This window comes from Cucurbita pepo, chromosome LG06 (genome assembly GCF_002806865.2).
Source record: "Cucurbita pepo subsp. pepo cultivar mu-cu-16 chromosome LG06, ASM280686v2, whole genome shotgun sequence".
Classification (NCBI taxonomy): domain Eukaryota; kingdom Viridiplantae; phylum Streptophyta; class Magnoliopsida; order Cucurbitales; family Cucurbitaceae; genus Cucurbita; species Cucurbita pepo.
This window is the reverse complement of record NC_036643.1, coordinates 5,544,240-5,561,827: the sequence shown is the minus strand read 5'-3', so window position 1 is coordinate 5,561,827 and position 17,588 is coordinate 5,544,240. Positions and strand designations below refer to the sequence as shown.

The window sequence follows — 17,588 nt, the reverse complement described above, 5'->3', positions numbered from 1 at the left end:
GAGAGAAAGTTCAGAAGGGAAGTCTTAGATAGGACAATATCTAGTATTAATGGGCTTGAGCTGTTACAAATGGTATTAGAGTCAGATATCGGGCTGTGTTAGTGAGAATGGTGGTCCCCCAAGTGAGTGGATTGTGAGATTCCACATTAGTTACCTGTTATTGATGAGCTTGGGTTGTTACAAATGGTATTAGAGTCAGATATCGGGTGGTGTACTGGTGAGAATGGACGCGTTCTAAAACCTTGAGAGAAAGTTCAGAAGGGAAGTCCCAGAGAGGACAATATCTAGTATTGATGGGTTTGGGTTGTTACAAATGGTATTAGAGTCAGATATCGGGCTGTGTTAGTGAGAATGGTGGTCCCCCAAGTGAGTGGATTGTGAGATTCCACATTAGTTATCTGTTATTGATGGGCTTGGGTTGTTACAAATGGTATTAGAGTCAGATATCGGGCGGTGTGCTAGTGAGAATGGTGGTCCCCCAAGCGAGTGGATTGTGAGATTCCACGTTAGTTAACTGGTATTGATGGACTGGGCTGTTACAAATGGTATTATAGTCAGATATCGGGTGGTGTGCTGGTGAGAATGGACGCGTTCTAAAACCTTGAGAGAAAGTTCAGAAGGGAAGTCCCAGAGAGGACAATATCTGGTATTGATGGGTTTGGTTTGTTACAAATGGTATTAGAGTCAGATATCGGGCTGTGTGCTAGTGAGAATGGTGGTCCCCCAAGTGAGTGAATTGTGAGATTCCACATTAGTTATCTGGTATTGATGGGCTTGGGTTGTTACAAATGGTATTAGAGTCAGATATCGGGTGGTGTACTGGTGAGAATGGACGCGTTCTAAAACCTTGAGAGAAAGTTCAGAAGGGAAGTCCCAGAGAGGACAATACCGGGTATTGATGGGCTTGAGCTGTTACAAATGGTATTAGAGTCAGATATCGGGCTGTGTGCTAGTGAGAATGGTGGTCCCCCAAGCGAGTGGATTGTGAGATTCCACGTTAGTTAACTGGTATTGATGGACTTGGGCTGTTACAAATGGTATTAGAGTCAGATATCGGGTGGTGTGCTGGTGAGAATGGACGCGTTCTAAAACCTTGAGAGAAAGTTCAGAAGGGAAGTCCGAGAAAGGACAATATCTGGTATTGGTGGGTTTGGGTTGTTACAAATGGTATTAGAGTCCGATATCGGGCTCTGTTAGTGAGAATGGTGGTCCCCCAAGCAAGTGGATTTTGAGATTCCACATTAGTTGGAGAGGGGAAAAAAAATATTTCGTATAATGTGTGGTTATAAGTGTAGATGCGTTCTAAAACCTTGAGGGAAAGCCCGGAAGGTAAGTCTTAAAAAGGACAAAAATCTGCTAGCGGTGAGTTTGGGTTGTTACAAATGATATCAGAGCCAGATACCGAGCAATGTGCCAACGAGACCAATCCGAACTACTAAACTCAAATTATAAATATTGGGTTAGGTTAAAAAAAATCTCCAACTTGAATTCACCATCACCACAGTTATTGTAACAACTCAAACCCACTCCAATCAGATATTGTCCGCTTTGACCCGTTACGTATCGCCATCAGTCTCACGGTTTTAAAACGTGTCTACGAAGAAGAGGTTTCCACACCCTTATAAGGAATGTTTTGTTCTCCTCTTCGATCGATGTGGGATCTCACAATCCACCCCCTTAAGGGCTAGTACAAACGCATCTACTAGGGAGACCTTTTCACACCCTTTAAGGAATGTTTCGCTCCTCTCTCCAACCAAGGTGGGATCTCACAATCCACCTCCCTTGGGGACCCAGCGTCCTAGCTGGCACATCGCCCGATGTCTGGCTCCGGTACTATTTGTAACAGTCCAAATCCACCACTAGCAGATATTGTTCGCTTTGACTCGTTTCCTAACGTCGTTAGCCTCACGATTTTAAAACGCAAGAATGAGTATTAAAGATACTCAATAAATAGCATTCCCGTAGGTTCTTAAACTAAACGTGTGGCTTTATGACTTTTTTTTGTCGAGTATTCTAACTTTTCTTAAGCCCAAAACTACTAGATATGTTTACGACTTGCTTAAGCTAACACTTGGGTCTTCTAAACTCTCTCAACTCACTCCAGAATTCTAGCAGGTAACCAGACCAATGGTGCGAGCTTCCGAAATACCATGGAACCTTCGTAAAATTGATAATTATGAGTGTTATGACGAATTTGATTGGGAAGTTCAGTGGCGAAAAATAAGGAGATTCATCAGCTCGTTATTTAGTCAGACTTGGTGAGATATCATATTCCATAAAAATTATTCAACAAGGAAAAGAGCAAACGACCGATTTAGTCAAACTTGAAATCAAATTGAAAAACGAGCCAACAAAGGTCGAACGTGCAAGAGAACTCACCCCATGCACTTATTCATGCTCCCAACAAAGGCCGAACGTGCAAGAAAACTCACCCCATGCGCTAATTCCTGCTTCCAACGAAGGCCGAACGTGCAAGAAAACTCCTCACCCCATGCGCTGATTTAGCACCCAATCAGGATTTAGAGTCCAAACTCTGCACCTGATGACCATGATACATACTTTGTCCTCACTCACATATATCGTAGGAACATTTTCAAGAGGTCACACAACATAGAATTGCTCCAAGCAAAACACTCTTAACCATGAATTTTCTATGATATAATTTAATTTCTTTAATTCTTTCTTAGTCATTCTGTCCTTAGAATTGCTCTTAGAATCGCTCTTATTCATATATGATTATTATTATTATTATTTGGAATTATAGGTTGAAAATATTCATCAAAGAAAATATTATATTTCTTCAAGGTGGAAGGTTCAAATCCTCGAGATGTTGAAGCTTGAAGAAGAACATGATTTTTGATTCATACGTTGAGCCGCCACCGGAGATAATTTACAGAGGCGAAAAAGCTCGACGAAGAAGAAAATGGCGTTGCAGAGATTCCCTCGCAGCATTCTAGTGGAGATCCTGTTGAAATTGGACCCCGAAACCCTCTGCTCCGTCGCCTGCGTCAGTAAAGCCCTACGATTCGCCGTCGTTGATGCCATTTCCTTTCTCTCCACTCTCCATCTTCCAATCGTACGTTAACATGCGTTTGTTTTTCTCAATAGTTTGCTAAGCAATCGAGGCGATATGTTTTGATGCTGAAATTTTCAATCGCAGGCTTTCTTTCCAGATTCTCGTACTCTGAAGACTGGCATTCTAGGTCGGTGTCGAGGCATGAGAAGCCTGACTGTTAATTGCCTTCGCCTTGATGATTCTTCTCTCGTGGATTTTCTTGGCCCTAATTTACTCGAGCTGAATTTGCTTTGCTGCTCTTCACTCTCTAGTAAATTCCTTGCTGAAGTAGGCAAACTTTGTCCCAATCTGAGGTGAAAATATCAGATATCTTCATATTTGGCACTGTGATTGAATGAATCGAATGTTTTCTGTTCTTGTTCCTTTTTAGGGTTGGGATTCTGCTATTCTTTGTTTGATTACTTGTTTATTGTCTGTTTTTGAGGTAGAATTAAAATGCATCTGGTCTCTTGAATGTGTGGATTCCGTTGTTGGATGATGGAAGTCCCACGTCGGCTAATTTAGGGAATGATCATGGGTTTATAAACAAAGAATACTCTCTCCATTGATATGAGGCCTTTTAGGGAAGCCCAAAGCAAAGCCACGAGAGCTTATGCTCAAAGTGGACAATATCATACCATTGTGGAGAGTCGTGTTCGTCTAACATGGTATCAGAGCCATGCCCTAAACTTAGTCGTGCCAATAGATTAGTAAATCCTCAAATGTCGAACAAAGGACTCCAAAAGAAAAGGAGTCGAGCCTCCTCGAAGGCAGTAAAAAATGACTAAGAATCCAAAGGAGTCTAACCTCGATTAAGGGGAGGTGTACTTTGTTCGAGGGGAGGTGTTGGATGATGGAAGTCTCTCACATTGGCTAATTTAGGGAATGATCATGGGTTTATAACACAAAGAATACTCTCTCCATTGGTATGAGGCCTTTTGGGGAAGCCCAAAACAAACCCATGAGAGCTTATGCTCAAAGTGGACAATATCATACCATTGTGGAGAGTCGTGTTCGTCTAACAGTCTCTTGAATGTGTGGATCCCGTTTCTTATTACGTATTTACGTGATTTATTCATGTTATGTTAGGGTTCTTGTGCTTGCATTGGCAGCTCAAGATGATTACGAAGAATTCAACAGAAACTTGGCTGAAATGCTCACAAGATGCTTGCTCTTGGATGTAAGTTGATACGATTATATATTCCCCTGGTTTAGTTCATCATTTCTTAATAATTTTCATTCTGCTTCGGTTCTTAAACAGAATTTTAACAATCATTGAGTAGTAATATCGTTTTTTTCGTCAAATGGTAGTCGATATCCTTAAAGATTCGAGGAGCAGGAAATGTTGAGGCTAATTCCTTTAGTGCTGTTGAAGCATTTCTTCCCAAAACCACCAAAACACTGAAGTTGAAGTCACTGCTTCATGATGTTGCAATTTGCATCATAAACAAACTTAGAGATTCTGGGAACTCCTTAATCAACCCCTGTTCCAGAAACTTTGAATCTCCTCCTTTATCTACTGGGTTAATGTTGCAGTGCTTGTCACTTACCTTGGATGTTATTTCTGATGAGTTGATTATGACCATTGTTGACTCTCTTCCTTTTTTGGTAGAGCTTCACTTGGAAGACATGGCGAGCCCCGAACAATTGGTGCGCCGTGACTTGACCAATAGGGGACTTCATTCGTTGAGCACTTGTCATAATCTGAAATCACTGTCTCTAATGCGTGGTAGATATAATCACCAAGTCTCTTTCAAAAAGTTGAATGATATGGGTATGTTTCTGTTGTCTGAGGGTTGCAAAGGTCTCGAGTCGGTGAGATTCTGTGGATTCTCTAAAGTCAGCGATGCTGGATTTGCGTCGATCTTTCACTCGTGCAATAGGCTGAAAAAATTCGAGATTCGTAATGCATTATATTTGTCAGACCTGGCATTTGACGGGTTAGATGCCATTGGTTGCTTTGTGACAGAGTTGAGATTGTTTTCCTGTAGTCTCATAACTTGTGAATCTGTGAAGCATTTGGCCTACTCTACACGCTTGGAAGTCCTTGATCTATGTGGCTGCAAGAGCATATCAGATTCTTGCCTTGATTCCATTTCCACTTTGTGCCATTTATCATCATTGATTCTAACTGCAACTGATGTAACCGACTTCGGTTTATCTGTTCTTGGTCAGGGAAGGCCACCCATCGTACGATTGTCTCTTCGAAGTTGTAAGAGAGTAACCGACGAAGGAATCTATCGATTGTTTCATGGTGGCGGGACAGTGAGCAAGACGTTGTCTGTCTTGGATATTGGACACATTTCAGGCATAACTGATAGAGCAATCCAAATAATTGCATCTGTTGGTGTCGGTATTACCGAGTTGTGCATCAGATCTTGCTTCCATGTGACCGATTCTTCGGTGGAAGCTTTGGCAATGAAGAAACAATTCGAAGGTGAAGGTAAGTCGATTCACAGGCTTGATCTTTTTAATTGCATTGCTCTATCAATTGATGCTTGTAGGTCATTTAGGGAGCCTCTGTTTTCTGGGTTACGATGGCTAGGAATAGGCAATACTCGTTTGAGTAGTGATGGAAATGTTGGTTTAGTTAAGTTTTGTTCCAAACGACCTTGGTTGGCATTGTGTTTGGAAGGGTGTGAAGTTGGATGCCATGATGGATGGCAATTCCATAGATCAAAATGATTATGTTGGATGGATGGAAATATAGAATTACGTTGGAATGATATTTGAATTATATATATATATATATATATATATATATATATATATATATATAGTGTATGAGAGCCTTTAGCTGTTTTTTAGCTACTCTTTGTTTAAAAATTTCCCATTTAGTGTCTTATTGTAACGGCTCAAACCCACTCCTAGCAGATATTGTTCGGGCTTTCTCTTGACCCACCACTAGCAAATACTGTCCTCTTTAGGCTTTCTCTTTTGGGCTTCCCCTCATGGCTTTAAAACGTGCATGCTAGGGGAATGTTTCCACACTCTTATAAATTGTGTTTTGTCCTCCTCCCCAACCAATGTGGGACATCACAATCCACCCCCCTTCGAGGCTTAGCGTCCTTACTGGCACTCGTTCCTTTCTCCAATCGATGTGGGACCGCCACCAAATCCACCCCCTTCAGGGCCCAACATCTTTACTGGCACACCGCCTCGTGTCTACCCCATTCAAGGAACAACAAGAAGGCTGACACATCGTCTGGTGTTTGGCTTTGCTACAATTTGTAACGGCCCAGACCCACCACCAGCAGATATTGTCCTCTTTGGGCTTTCTTGGGCTTCCCCTCAAGGCTTCTAAGGGAAGGTTTCCACACCCTTATAAATAGTGTTTTGTTCTCCTCCCCAACCGAGGCGGGACATCACACTTATGTTTTAGTATTATTCAATTATACTCTTAGTTAAGTGTTAAAGTTGATAGATGATATTGAGTGTAAAATGAACCTCTTTTTTTGTGGCAAATTGAAAAAGTGTACATACACTAGGAGTTCTTTCGTGTTACATACTATCGTTCAAGAGATTAGAAGTTTGAATTATCCAGAAGAAAAAGTGAAACAAACTTAGTCCAAGTAAAAGTAAGTTTTGTACTCGTCGTAACACAGAGTATTTTCTACTCAACATTAATGAGTTCAAAATTAAACATAATATTCTGACTCATTTTATTATCAATGTTTTAAAGGAAAAATAATTGTTTATTTTATTATCAATGTTTTAAAGGAAAAATAATTGTTTTTGACTCCTAATATTTGCTAGGGTTTCATTGTCAATTTTAGCTCCTACAAACTCTATTATGGATTTTTAACCACATTCTCTATAGAGCCCTCTCACCTCTTCATTTTTCGGATTATGGAAGAAAGAACCGAGAAGAAAGTATCAGCAACATGTTTTATTACAGGACAGCTCATGATGTTCATATCGATCTATTATGCGCTTCAGCATCTAGCATTGGGTAGAGTTCATACAATATCTGTCTTAGTTCTACCATATCTTTTGTTTCATTTCTTCGAGAACAATCACAAACACTTACTTTTTTGATTATGAATCTAATTATAAAACAATCACAAATTGTGTTACAATTTTTAACTCTAAAAAAATCCATTCACGATATCATTAAATAAGATATTATTCTCAAATTTCAACTACGTTAAGAAAATCTATGAGTATTAGTTATCAATGGTTAATTTGTTCTTTGATTAGTCTAATTTTATTTAAACCAACAAGCATACATACATACATACATACATACATACATACATACAAGGTTTAAACCAATAAGTAGTCGTTAATTAGCAAGTAAATTAACTGAAAATAACAAGGGCAGAAGTTGCTACACGCTTGTTTAAGTATATAAGGTCCACGGTAATAAAACCGAAAGTTTACGATAAAAACTGATACGAGATTTTTTACACAACTCACAAAGAAAAATACTTCTCCATCATAAGATCTGACTGTAGATAGGTGGAGAGTAATATGCATCTTAAAACTGGGGGAAGTATCAAAGGATGATTTAAGGAAGTAAAGTCGACTCAACTAGTCTACCCTTTTGAGGAGGGCTTGCCCATTAATCTCTCTCGAATTACATATTGCATCCTCTAGAGCTAAACTGTGTCCTCATATGTGTAACAGATGGCCTTATGTAGAGGGAAAGGGAGGGAAATCATGCATGTTCAAACCATTTTTCACTTCTACAGCATCCATACATAGGAATTAAGAGCAAAAAATCAAAACAAAAGAGATAGTAATTCCTATGTCATGCTTTCAGAACCACTCAAATCCTAGCAGTATCATTGAAGTACCTGAACTTTCTGTTGACAGTTGGGGTTTTATATAAAAACTGTTCGGCCACCTCTTCGACTATGTCGGTCGTATGCAGTGTTGAACTTTTCGATCAGCTCGTTCATTATACTGGAAAGTTAGTGTTGGGTGTGAGGTTAGGAGAGGAAAAAGAACAGTGCGAACAGATAATACAAGAATTAATGCTAGGACAACGCATAGGGTAATATACTATCAACTTAGTGCTCGACATTCTCACAATGGTAGTATACTCTCAAAGGAATGTTTGATAATTACTGGTATGCATGCAAAACCAAGGAGAAAGAAGCACAAATGCTCCAAAAAGAAGTACAGTTAACTTATCCATCAACCAGATAACTTGAAATTGGCCAATTAAGAATGCTGCCCCTTAGTTACATTAGTAGAGGATCAGCTTATATATAGTCTTCCCTCATTCTTGTTCGTTTTTCTTTCACTCGGTAAATAGGGAAGGGCCGAAGAAGAATCAACCTTTTTTTTTTTCACTAAAAGGAAGGAGTTTTGAACTTTTATAAATGTAAAAGCAAATATCAGTTGGAAGAGGTAAATGTACAGCGTACATATTTGCAAAAGCAGACTCTACATGTACACATGCATGGACGCATTTTAGGGACAAGATCCCAACTACGTAATGCTTGATAACATTAGAAAAATTATACAAGCTACCAACACTAAGGGTATGAGCGTGCATCCACATTGAACATTCATTCAATATAGACATACTCAAGTACACTCAACATGCAATCTAGAACGTAAGTTTCTCCCTTCCAAATTCAAACATACTTGGAATGAAGAAAATATACATATGGAAATGAGATAATTGATAAATTTTCAATTTGACTAGCATAAGTCGAAAAAGAAACATTTTAGTAACTAAAAAATCCACTTAAACCAATGATGTGACGAGTAAATATGTGGGAAATGAATTTGAGACGACAGCTTTTTGTTTGTGAGATCGTCGTTGGGGAAATAGTAAATTTCCTTAAATTGACAATTAGAATGAAAAAAAAAATGTTTAAATTTGATATCAAATAAGCTCTGAAAAAGTCAAAATGGGTAGAAATGTTTACAAATACTGCTCTCTAAAAAACGTACTTTGTTTACCACGCACTTGGCATTTCCAGGGTATCGATTCTATTTTTCGAGATCATATGATACTGAGCATATGTTTGTGATTCTAATCTAGTTAGCAGCCACATACAGAGTATTCCACATCTAAAGTATACAATATGATCAGAAATATCATACCTTGAGCAATTAGTGGACATAGCTAGATATGTAATCAACATTGTGTCATTATAGTCCTGAAAGGAGGGACATTATGGAAGTAAGAATAACTAGTCACAGAATCAAAGCAATGTCTAAATTTTTGGTGCAAACATTTAAATTTTAACTGCAGGAAAAACCAGGGCCAGGGAAATAACATGTGAGATGCGCGATAGCACTCACCATCAAGAAATCGTCTTGAAACTTTATAGATTCAGTAACCGGCAATCTTCTGAGCAAACTTGACACTTGCCTTAGTAAGGAACTCTCCATGGGAACATCCCCTGATACAAAGAATAACAGATAGAAAATATCAATCTCAAATTGAGCCATTTAATCAGAATAGAAAAAATCTCAAATTGAGCCATTTAATGACAAGTTTCAGGAAGAATTCACAAGCTCGTTAGAACCACTAAATGTAGCACTCGTGTTCTGACAATCATCAGAAATCAGAGCCTAACCACAACTGATAAAAAGGAAAGGAATAACCACCCTGGCCTTTTATACCCTAAAATTTTTCATCATAAACATTTTTATGCATAGTACAGAAAAGAAAATACCATTTTGCATTGCCAGAAGATAACTGTGAAGTATCCTGATCCTGCTGTTTAGCATTTTGATGGCACTGTGAATGCCCGCAAGGTGAGCAGCCACTAAATTGAAGACAAAATTTCTCTCATTATAAACATATCAATAACATATCAAATCATAATAATTTTCTTTCTGGCAGTAAGAAATAACGAGGTTTAACCCCCGATTGAAATACAAAGAGGTATTGGATCACTCACGTTGAGTAGCAGCAGAGCCTCCGTCAGATGGTTTCAAATGCGCAACATGATCAACAGAAATTCTCTCAGCTTCTACTGTCTTTAAAGAGTAAGAACAGGAAAATTTGCGAGAAACTCAATAACCGGAATTGCAACAAGTTTGAAGGACTCAAGGAGAGACCAAGCAAACAAACCTCTATGGTGTAACTTGAACGAACAAAAATTAGCTGAGGAATCCCTTCAATAACATGTAGCTCTATAGTTGTAGAAATCACAAACAAAAAACAAGAGTTAATACCACCATGCAAACAATTTTTTTCTCAATCTTTTTCTAGTGGAATTTTACCATGGGAATATTGTGGTAACGAGTAATTTAAGAGCAAGACAAGTAATTTTCATTGGGGTGCACAAAAACAAAACCTAAGTCCACTTAGGCCACCTCATGACAATCACCCTTAGAAGGCATTTGGTTAAAATAGCTTTCTAAGAGCCCAAATTTTTTATTTTTTACTCATAATTACTCATAATTATCTTGCCTGTCCCCTCTATATCAAAATCTAACAATCAATTTAGACAGTAAATGCCGTGACTGCGCACACCCTTGTGACCTGCCACATGCAATATGTTGTTTGTTGTTTTCTATGTGACATCTCTAAATTGAGGACAAGATGAAAATGTTTCAAGTTTTGAACAAATGTCCCCCTGAAGGTGAAATTGGGTGGATTGGGTGATAAATGCAACAAATTTGTATGCCAGGCATTTAAAAAGACCTCATAATTTAAAAAGTCAAAGTTTCACATTCTCTTCTCAAATATAATCCATATTATACACCAAATATATATTTTTTATCTTAGAAGTATTATAGCCCAAAGACAAATACCATATCATCAGCATTCCAGAATTTTCCTCTTGGCAATATACGGATAGTTCTTTCCTAACAGTTCCCCAGAAAACAGCTTACTAAAGCTTGGAATACTTTCCAATTTCTTTTGGTTGAAACTTCACACAGAATGGATCAATTGCCAATAACTCTGTTACTATCCCTTGAACTTGTGACCATCCAAGAGAAAAGTTATAGACTTCTTGATGCTTCCCAACATGATAGTTTGAATGCCAAAAGATTATTTAAAAAAAAAAAAAAAAAAAAAAAAAAAAAAAAAAAAAAAAAAAACAAGGTTTCAGAATAAGATAACAATTCCTGAGTACATGAAAACCAAACTATGCGCACTAATATTCAACACCAAGGAAATCATGGATGATATACCTGAGAATTGACATAAGAATGATGAAGACAAATGATCATATAACCAAAGAAATTTATTGATAACACACTGCAGACAAAAACCATGCAAAGAAGAAGAAAAGAAACAAGAAATATTACCACTCTCATAAATCGTGACTGGGAGATCCTTTTGGGCATGATTAATTGAAGGATTGAGAAGAACATAGACAGGGCTTTCATTGATATCCATCAACTGTTAAGTCAGAAAGCTCATCAAAATTAACAAAAGTAGAATTGTATCCATTACCATATTCTAATTTCCCATCCAAGAAAACAGATACAATTACATCTATCAAACTATATACTTTCTCTTGTTCAAGTAAGAAATTGAATTTCAACATTGAATGCTAATACATAAACTAAGCTACCCATCCTCCCAAAGAAGGCTAGGAAGATTACAAAGAACCTTCAATTGCCTTTGAACAGAGTTAGAGAACACGCATATTATAAAAATATCTTTGAGAGAATAGAACTAGACAAAGGCTGGCCTTCAGAAGTTTTTTATCATATCATAATATTCAATGTGGCACCTTGTCATAAAAGACAAAGAAAAAGGAAAATATATATATATATATATATATATATGTGAACATATTCTGAACTCTAGTAAAGAAATAAATTTCCAAAGAGTAAAGACTGGAAAACATCGGCCAGTAAACTAGAAACTTCTCTGTAAGATGGATGCTAAAAGAGTGGCATGACACTACTTTCATTAAGCCCACCCCTAACTCCTGTCAACCCCCCAACCCTCAAGGGAAAGGGTTATAATACTACTGCAGCAAAACTCTTTTGCATAGCCTCCAGGAAAAGTCATCAAGCAAGGGGATGAACCCTATCACCAATGCCCTCTCATTCTATGAACTTGTGATTTTAAAGGCATTTGAATGTTTGCTTGCTTTTTTCACCATTAACCAATCAGAAAAGGTAGAATAGGGAGTTCCTATTAGAATAAACATACCTAAAACTAGAAATCTTAGTGCCAAATTACAAAACTTTTGAGTGACCTTCACAAACTAGAATCATCGGTCATATATGTTGCAGGTCTAAATTAGCTTGTTGTTTTTCTTATTAATTTTTAAAGAGGTACATGTGCCTTTTATATAATACAAAAAGCCTAACTAAACCCCTAGATAGCAAGTAACAATAAATTTAAATAAACCCCTAGATACTAAGTAATAATAGAGATAGATTAGGGAGGTCGTCTACTTCCCATACTTAATGGGATTACACAAATATCTCCCAACTTAAGGCTAATCCTTCGACACTCCTCCTAAGCTGAGTAATAGATATCATTCATTCATAGCTTGGATACTAACTCAAGATGTAGTAAGCTATGAAGTCCTTTTGTTAGCACATCTATCAGTTGAAGTTGTGAGAACACATAACTCATGCATGCTATCCCTTTAGAGCACTTTCACAGGCGTTACTTGCATCTCTCGTGCTCATCCCTCTTGGAGCACATCCATAGGCATTACTTGTCTCTCTCGTGCGCACTCCTCTTGGAGCACTTCTACAAGCATTGCTCGTCTCTCTCATGCTCACTCCGCTTGGAGCACTTCCATGGACGTTGCTAGTCTCTCTCATGCTCACTCTTGGAGTACCTCCACGGTCGTTGTGTCTCTCTAGTGCTCACTTCTCAAGTAGCGGCTTTTCTTAAGGTACCATCCGATACTCCCACTCGGAAATTGGAGTCCCGCCTTGACGGAATTGGAGATCTTAGTTCTATCCCCTCCTTTTCTTCCTCCAGCACCTTGGTTCCCTCCATTATTAAATACTTCAAATATGAATCTCGGAATTTGATGATTTGTGATGACAATTGGAAGAACGTTTTGAGATTTTTCTTGACATGATGGTGAAATAATCAAAAGGGAAGAAAATAAATCCTATTTCCCATTTGAAGTATGATATATTATATTATGGACCTCCTTGCTACTTGGACCTTCCTTAAAATTCTGGATTCTCAACCAGTTGAGTGCCAAAATTGCTGCTCAAACTTCTAGTGGAAATGGGCTACACACATGAAACTGCAACATCTACTTCAAGTTTCTGCTTCATTTATGAATATCACAACCTTATGCGAGTGATTGTTAGGATGAGGTTGTTTTTCCTCTATTACAAGAATATTTGAAAGGACCTTGTTCTTCCTCTATTGCTGGTTGGAATAGTGGAATGTGTGTCCGAATGGTGTACCAGATGAATTAGTAGTGAGGGCTTGTTGGATTTGCTCACTAAGTGGAATTAGAATAGTGGAGTAGTGGAATGCACGGATGATTTGCAGAATAGTGTAAATAGGTTTGTTGGGTGGGTTGCTGGGTGGAATGTGTGAGAAAGTGTGATTAACTTGCTTCTTCAGTAGAGGACTTGCAAGCGGTGAATCAATTGCGATTAGTTCTTTTGGACTTTCAATTACTTTTTCTGAGCTTGCAAGTAGAGATATCAATTTTATCTACGGGGCCCCCACCCCGAATGGGAAGGGGATCCCCCATTTAGACGGGGAGTGGGGAATATTTTTTCCCCGTTAGATAAATGGGGCAGGGGACAATATTATATTCTCCATCCTTGCCCCCACCCAATTCCCCCTTCCACTTAATATAAATATGTATTTTTCTTTCTTCCCTGGACAGCTGAGAGATAGAAGAAGATTTAGTTTGAGGGTTCAAAGTTTTCAGAGAGGGTATGGTAGGAATACAAATGAAACATTCCTTTGCCCTCACACAGAGAGCCAAGAGAACTAAAAATAAGAACTTCAGACCAATTACCTAGTTACTAATTTCCACAAGATAAACTACCTAAGGCATTGGTAGAAAGAAGAGAAAGGTGCTTCCTAGTTCCATTCTCAAATCCCCAAAGGACTGAGGTGTGGCGGTGGGAGGCCAAGGTTAAGGTTTGAGAAGGGGAGGGAGGGAGGGAGGGAGCTTTGTGTAGTGATCATAATCTTATCTATACTCTGAACATATCAATAGATCCTAACAATACCATTCTTTCATTCGACACTTAAATAACAACGCAAGAAATACATTCTCCACGGTAGACCTCCCATCTAAATTTGATGAGCATTGAGCTAGTTGAAAGTCACACTTTGTACACCCTCTTGATAAGAGGGAACTACTAAAAAGGCGATTGTCTTCGGCAAAAAGCTGTCAATAATCTAAGGTTAGGAAACCTAATAAAAAATACTGGAAATACATTCATCAGTTTCTTTTATGAGAAACTAGCTTTCATTGACATAGATAAAAAGGAAATACGGGCAATACAAAAACAAGCCCAAAAAAAAAATAGCCCACACACCCAATTGCAACAAGGGGCTCCAATCCAAAAGAATCATACTAAACTAATAATTACAAAAAAAAATTGTATTAACAGTGGCCCACATGGATGAATCAAATCAAAGACGTGCCTAAGGTCCTCCCTAGATTGCTTAACCCCACGAAAAAATTCTACTATTCCTATTCAGCCAAATGTTCCACAACAAAGTAAAAAACATTGAGATTGCCAAAGAGCCCTTTCTTTTGTCACGAAAGGGACAATTCAAGGGCACCACCTCAAATATCAAACAACAACCTCTATTGCGAGCAAGCACAAGCCCAACAGTCCTAAAAAAATTTGTTCCACAAGGAGGTAACAAACACACAATCCCAAATAAATAGTCAAGATCCTCTTCCTCTCTCCTACAAAGGGCAGACCATTAAAGACACAACAAAACACCATGGAAGAAAGCCTCTAGATAAGATCAAGAGTACTCACTCTCCCATGCAAAACTTTCCATGCAAAAAAAAAAAAANTAAGGAATTTTAACATTCTAAAGGGAGAAACACGTAGACCCTTAGGGGAAGAAGGGGCACAAAGAATCCAAACAAATAACTACGGGAAACGCCCTCGAGAGCTTTGGAAGGCAAGTCCGAGAATCCCTTCTTCCCAAAAGCATAGGAGATTGACAATCTCACAAGCCTCACGATCAAAAAGTGCACAACAACAAAGAAAATGAAGAATTGTCAGAGGAAGGCAAGATAGAGAACATCAAGTGTAACATCTTCTCTGACAGGTAGTAAAGACTAGGGAACAAGGAATACTAAGGTTTCTCTCCCACCGAACAATCCTTCTAGAAGTAGGTATTTGAACCATCCCTAATACAACATTTAATAAACCGAGAGAACAAAGGATATCCTTCGCCACAAAGAATCAAGCTCCAACTAAAATTTCCAAAACCATTTCACCAAAAATACATTCATTGTATTTTCAAGGCGAAGTAGGATGAGCTTATTGAAATTAGAGGCATTATAGGAGTTCAAATTGTGTGATTCTAAGTAAAAGGAGTAAGAAATTGGGCTAAAAGTTGAGAAAATTGTTATTCTTTGAAGGGAGTAAAACTACTTGCGGTGACTATGGAAGCGCTGTAAAGGGTCTGGAGAGTCTTTTCAAGGAAGCGATTGAGCAGGAAGATCTGTACGCGCATCCACACGCATACGTACGCAGGGAGAGAGGCAGAAAGAAGTATTAGAGTTAATACTAAATCAATTGGACATCTTTTGAATCTCAGGTATGTGTTTTTTTAATGAGAAACCAAGTTCTCATCACATCAAGAAGAATGAAAAACAAATACAAGAACATACAAAAATTCATCCCTACAAAAGGAATTCAAACCCTAATTAAGAAAGAACAGACTCCAATCTAAAAGAAAACCTATCTAATAACTACGGAAGTCCGGTGAAACTAAGACTCACAATTCTCAGGTGCGCAAATAAAATTCTATAGGAATTAAGAGTCCGTTTAAAATTTCAATAGGCGCAGTATACTTGAGAATGTGAAAGCCATGTAAACAACTCTGTGCCAAGATAGTAAGACAGCAGTTTAAATGGAAACTCACAGCCTTATGGATATGCATGTCAGACTCCAAGGCATCACTCCCAGTAGAATACCAACCCAAAATGTAGAAGTGGGGAAAAACTTTCTTATCTGTTCCAAATAAGAGACCAACTCAATCATCATAAACAACAAAATCAACACTAACCAAAAAGCGAAAGAAAAATGAAAGAGATGTCGGAAATTACTAACAGAGCTCTTGCTTCTTCTCAAGGAAAGTGCGGTCGAGTGATTGAGTTTTGGGGTCATAAAGAAGCTCAAAGCTGTTAAAGATCTCAACGGTGCGGCCCCTCTGAACACCAACAACACAACCGTAAACCCTAGGTGCGGGAGGAGAAGTGGTAGGGTCCACAGAATCGGCTACATCGGCGTCATTACTCAAGGCGCAAGGAGATGGAGCTGAGCAGCAAGATGACGGAGGATTCATCTGAGACTTAACCCTAGTGTAGTGATCGGAAATGTTCACAATCACAAGAGGGTGCAGCTTGAATGTCAATCCGCTGCCAGAGGACGCCATGATCGATTGCAACAAAACAAGGAACAAACGATCGAGGATCCAAGATTTGCTTGACCTAGAAATCAAAACCAGAGAGAATGGAACACACAAAGTAGTGGATTCAACACTGTTTACCGAAATCTTCCACTTCGTTCTTCAATTCCCATCCATCATCAATGCTCTGTTTTCGGCAATCTCCGAAACTTTTCTGGAAGAAGCTGAAGAGAAAGTTCCCGTGCGCTTCGAAGCTTTACAGTTAACTCGTGCACATTTATGTATATTGTAATTTCATCTTAAAACTTTCAATTTATATAATATATTTCTATTTTTTAAAATTATTTATTTATTTAAATTATTTTACATTATTAATGTTAAAAATAAAAACCAACATGATTATTTTTATTTTTTAAAATTATTTATTTATTTTAAATATTTTACATTATTAATGTTAAAAATAAAAACCAACATGATTATTTTTATTTTTAAGAGATTCCGCACTAAAATAGATATTCTAAAAGCTAAAAAAAAATTAATTTTTTAAATCTTTTTTAAATAATAATATTTTAACTAATTAATTTTTTAGTCGAGTTAAAAGCCAATATATTTTATAAAATTTTGTTCGTTTTGAGTTACCATAGAATTTTGTCCAATGAATCCCAAACCCAAACCGAAAATAACATAGAATTTTGTCCAATAATCCGAAACTCAAACTGAATATTTTCGGTTTCAAAAAATTAACCCAATCCAACTTGAAAATGCTAACTCAACCCAATCCAACCCCTATGATTCAGGTTGGGTTGGTTCGGGTTGTCGGGTTCAATGTACACCCCTACCATGAAGTAGAAGATCGAACCCAATTCAACTCCTATGATTCAGGTTGGGTTGGTTCGGGTTGTCGGATTCAACATACACCCCTACCATGAAGTAGAAGATCCGGGTTGTCGGGTTCAATGTACACCCCTACCATGAAGTAGAAGATCGAACCCAATTCAACTTCTATGATTCAGGTTGGGTTGGTTCGGGTTGTCGGATTCAACATACACCCCT

The 17,588-nt window shown here is 38.1% G+C and overlaps 2 protein-coding genes across 3 annotated transcripts; one reads left to right on the top strand and one right to left on the bottom strand.

The window, feature by feature from the left end:
* Positions 1–2,800: 2,800 nt before the first annotated feature.
* LOC111797703 (F-box protein At-B) lies at positions 2,801–6,097 on the top strand. Of its 2 annotated transcripts, XM_023680810.1 has the most exons (5): positions 2,801–3,076; positions 3,161–3,369; positions 4,145–4,235; positions 4,367–5,498; positions 5,930–6,097. In XM_023680810.1, the coding sequence occupies exons 1-5, from the start codon at positions 2,924–2,926 to the stop codon at positions 5,950–5,952; spliced, it is 1,608 nt and encodes a 535-aa protein (XP_023536578.1). In that variant the 5' UTR covers positions 2,801–2,923; the 3' UTR covers positions 5,953–6,097. The 2 variants fall into 2 exon arrangements, with proteins under 2 accessions (XP_023536578.1, XP_023536577.1); XM_023680809.1 differs by lacking the exon at positions 5,930–6,097 and having other exon boundaries at positions 4,367–5,802.
* Positions 6,098–7,396: 1,299 nt separating this feature from the next.
* LOC111797315 (COP9 signalosome complex subunit 6a-like) lies at positions 7,397–16,809 on the bottom strand. The gene is made up of 9 exons (XM_023680294.1): positions 16,238–16,809; positions 16,050–16,138; positions 11,285–11,378; positions 10,098–10,159; positions 9,925–10,003; positions 9,697–9,789; positions 9,320–9,420; positions 9,119–9,174; positions 7,397–7,963 (listed from the first exon to the last, which is right to left on the bottom strand). The coding sequence occupies exons 1-9, from the start codon at positions 16,560–16,562 to the stop codon at positions 7,882–7,884; spliced, it is 981 nt and encodes a 326-aa protein (XP_023536062.1). The 5' UTR covers positions 16,563–16,809; the 3' UTR covers positions 7,397–7,881.
* Positions 16,810–17,588: the final 779 nt, after the last annotated feature.

Excerpts from the sequence above, each read along its gene's own strand:
- LOC111797315 (XM_023680294.1), bottom strand. The coding sequence starts at position 16,562 with ATGGCGTCCTCTGGCAGCGGATTGACATTCAAGCTGCACCCTCTTGTG. Across the intron at positions 9,790-9,924 it reads AGGCTCTGCTGCTACTCAAC|TGGCTGCTCACCTTGCGGGC; the intron begins GTGAGTGATCCA and ends TCTTCAATTTAG. Across the intron at positions 7,964-9,118 it reads ATGTCCACTAATTGCTCAAG|TATAATGAACGAGCTGATCG; the intron begins GTATGATATTTC and ends CTAACTTTCCAG.
- LOC111797703 (XM_023680809.1), top strand. The coding sequence starts at position 2,924 with ATGGCGTTGCAGAGATTCCCTCGCAGCATTCTAGTGGAGATCCTGTTG. Across the intron at positions 3,077-3,160 it reads CCACTCTCCATCTTCCAATC|GCTTTCTTTCCAGATTCTCG; the intron begins GTACGTTAACAT and ends TTTCAATCGCAG. Across the intron at positions 4,236-4,366 it reads CAAGATGCTTGCTCTTGGAT|TCGATATCCTTAAAGATTCG; the intron begins GTAAGTTGATAC and ends GTCAAATGGTAG.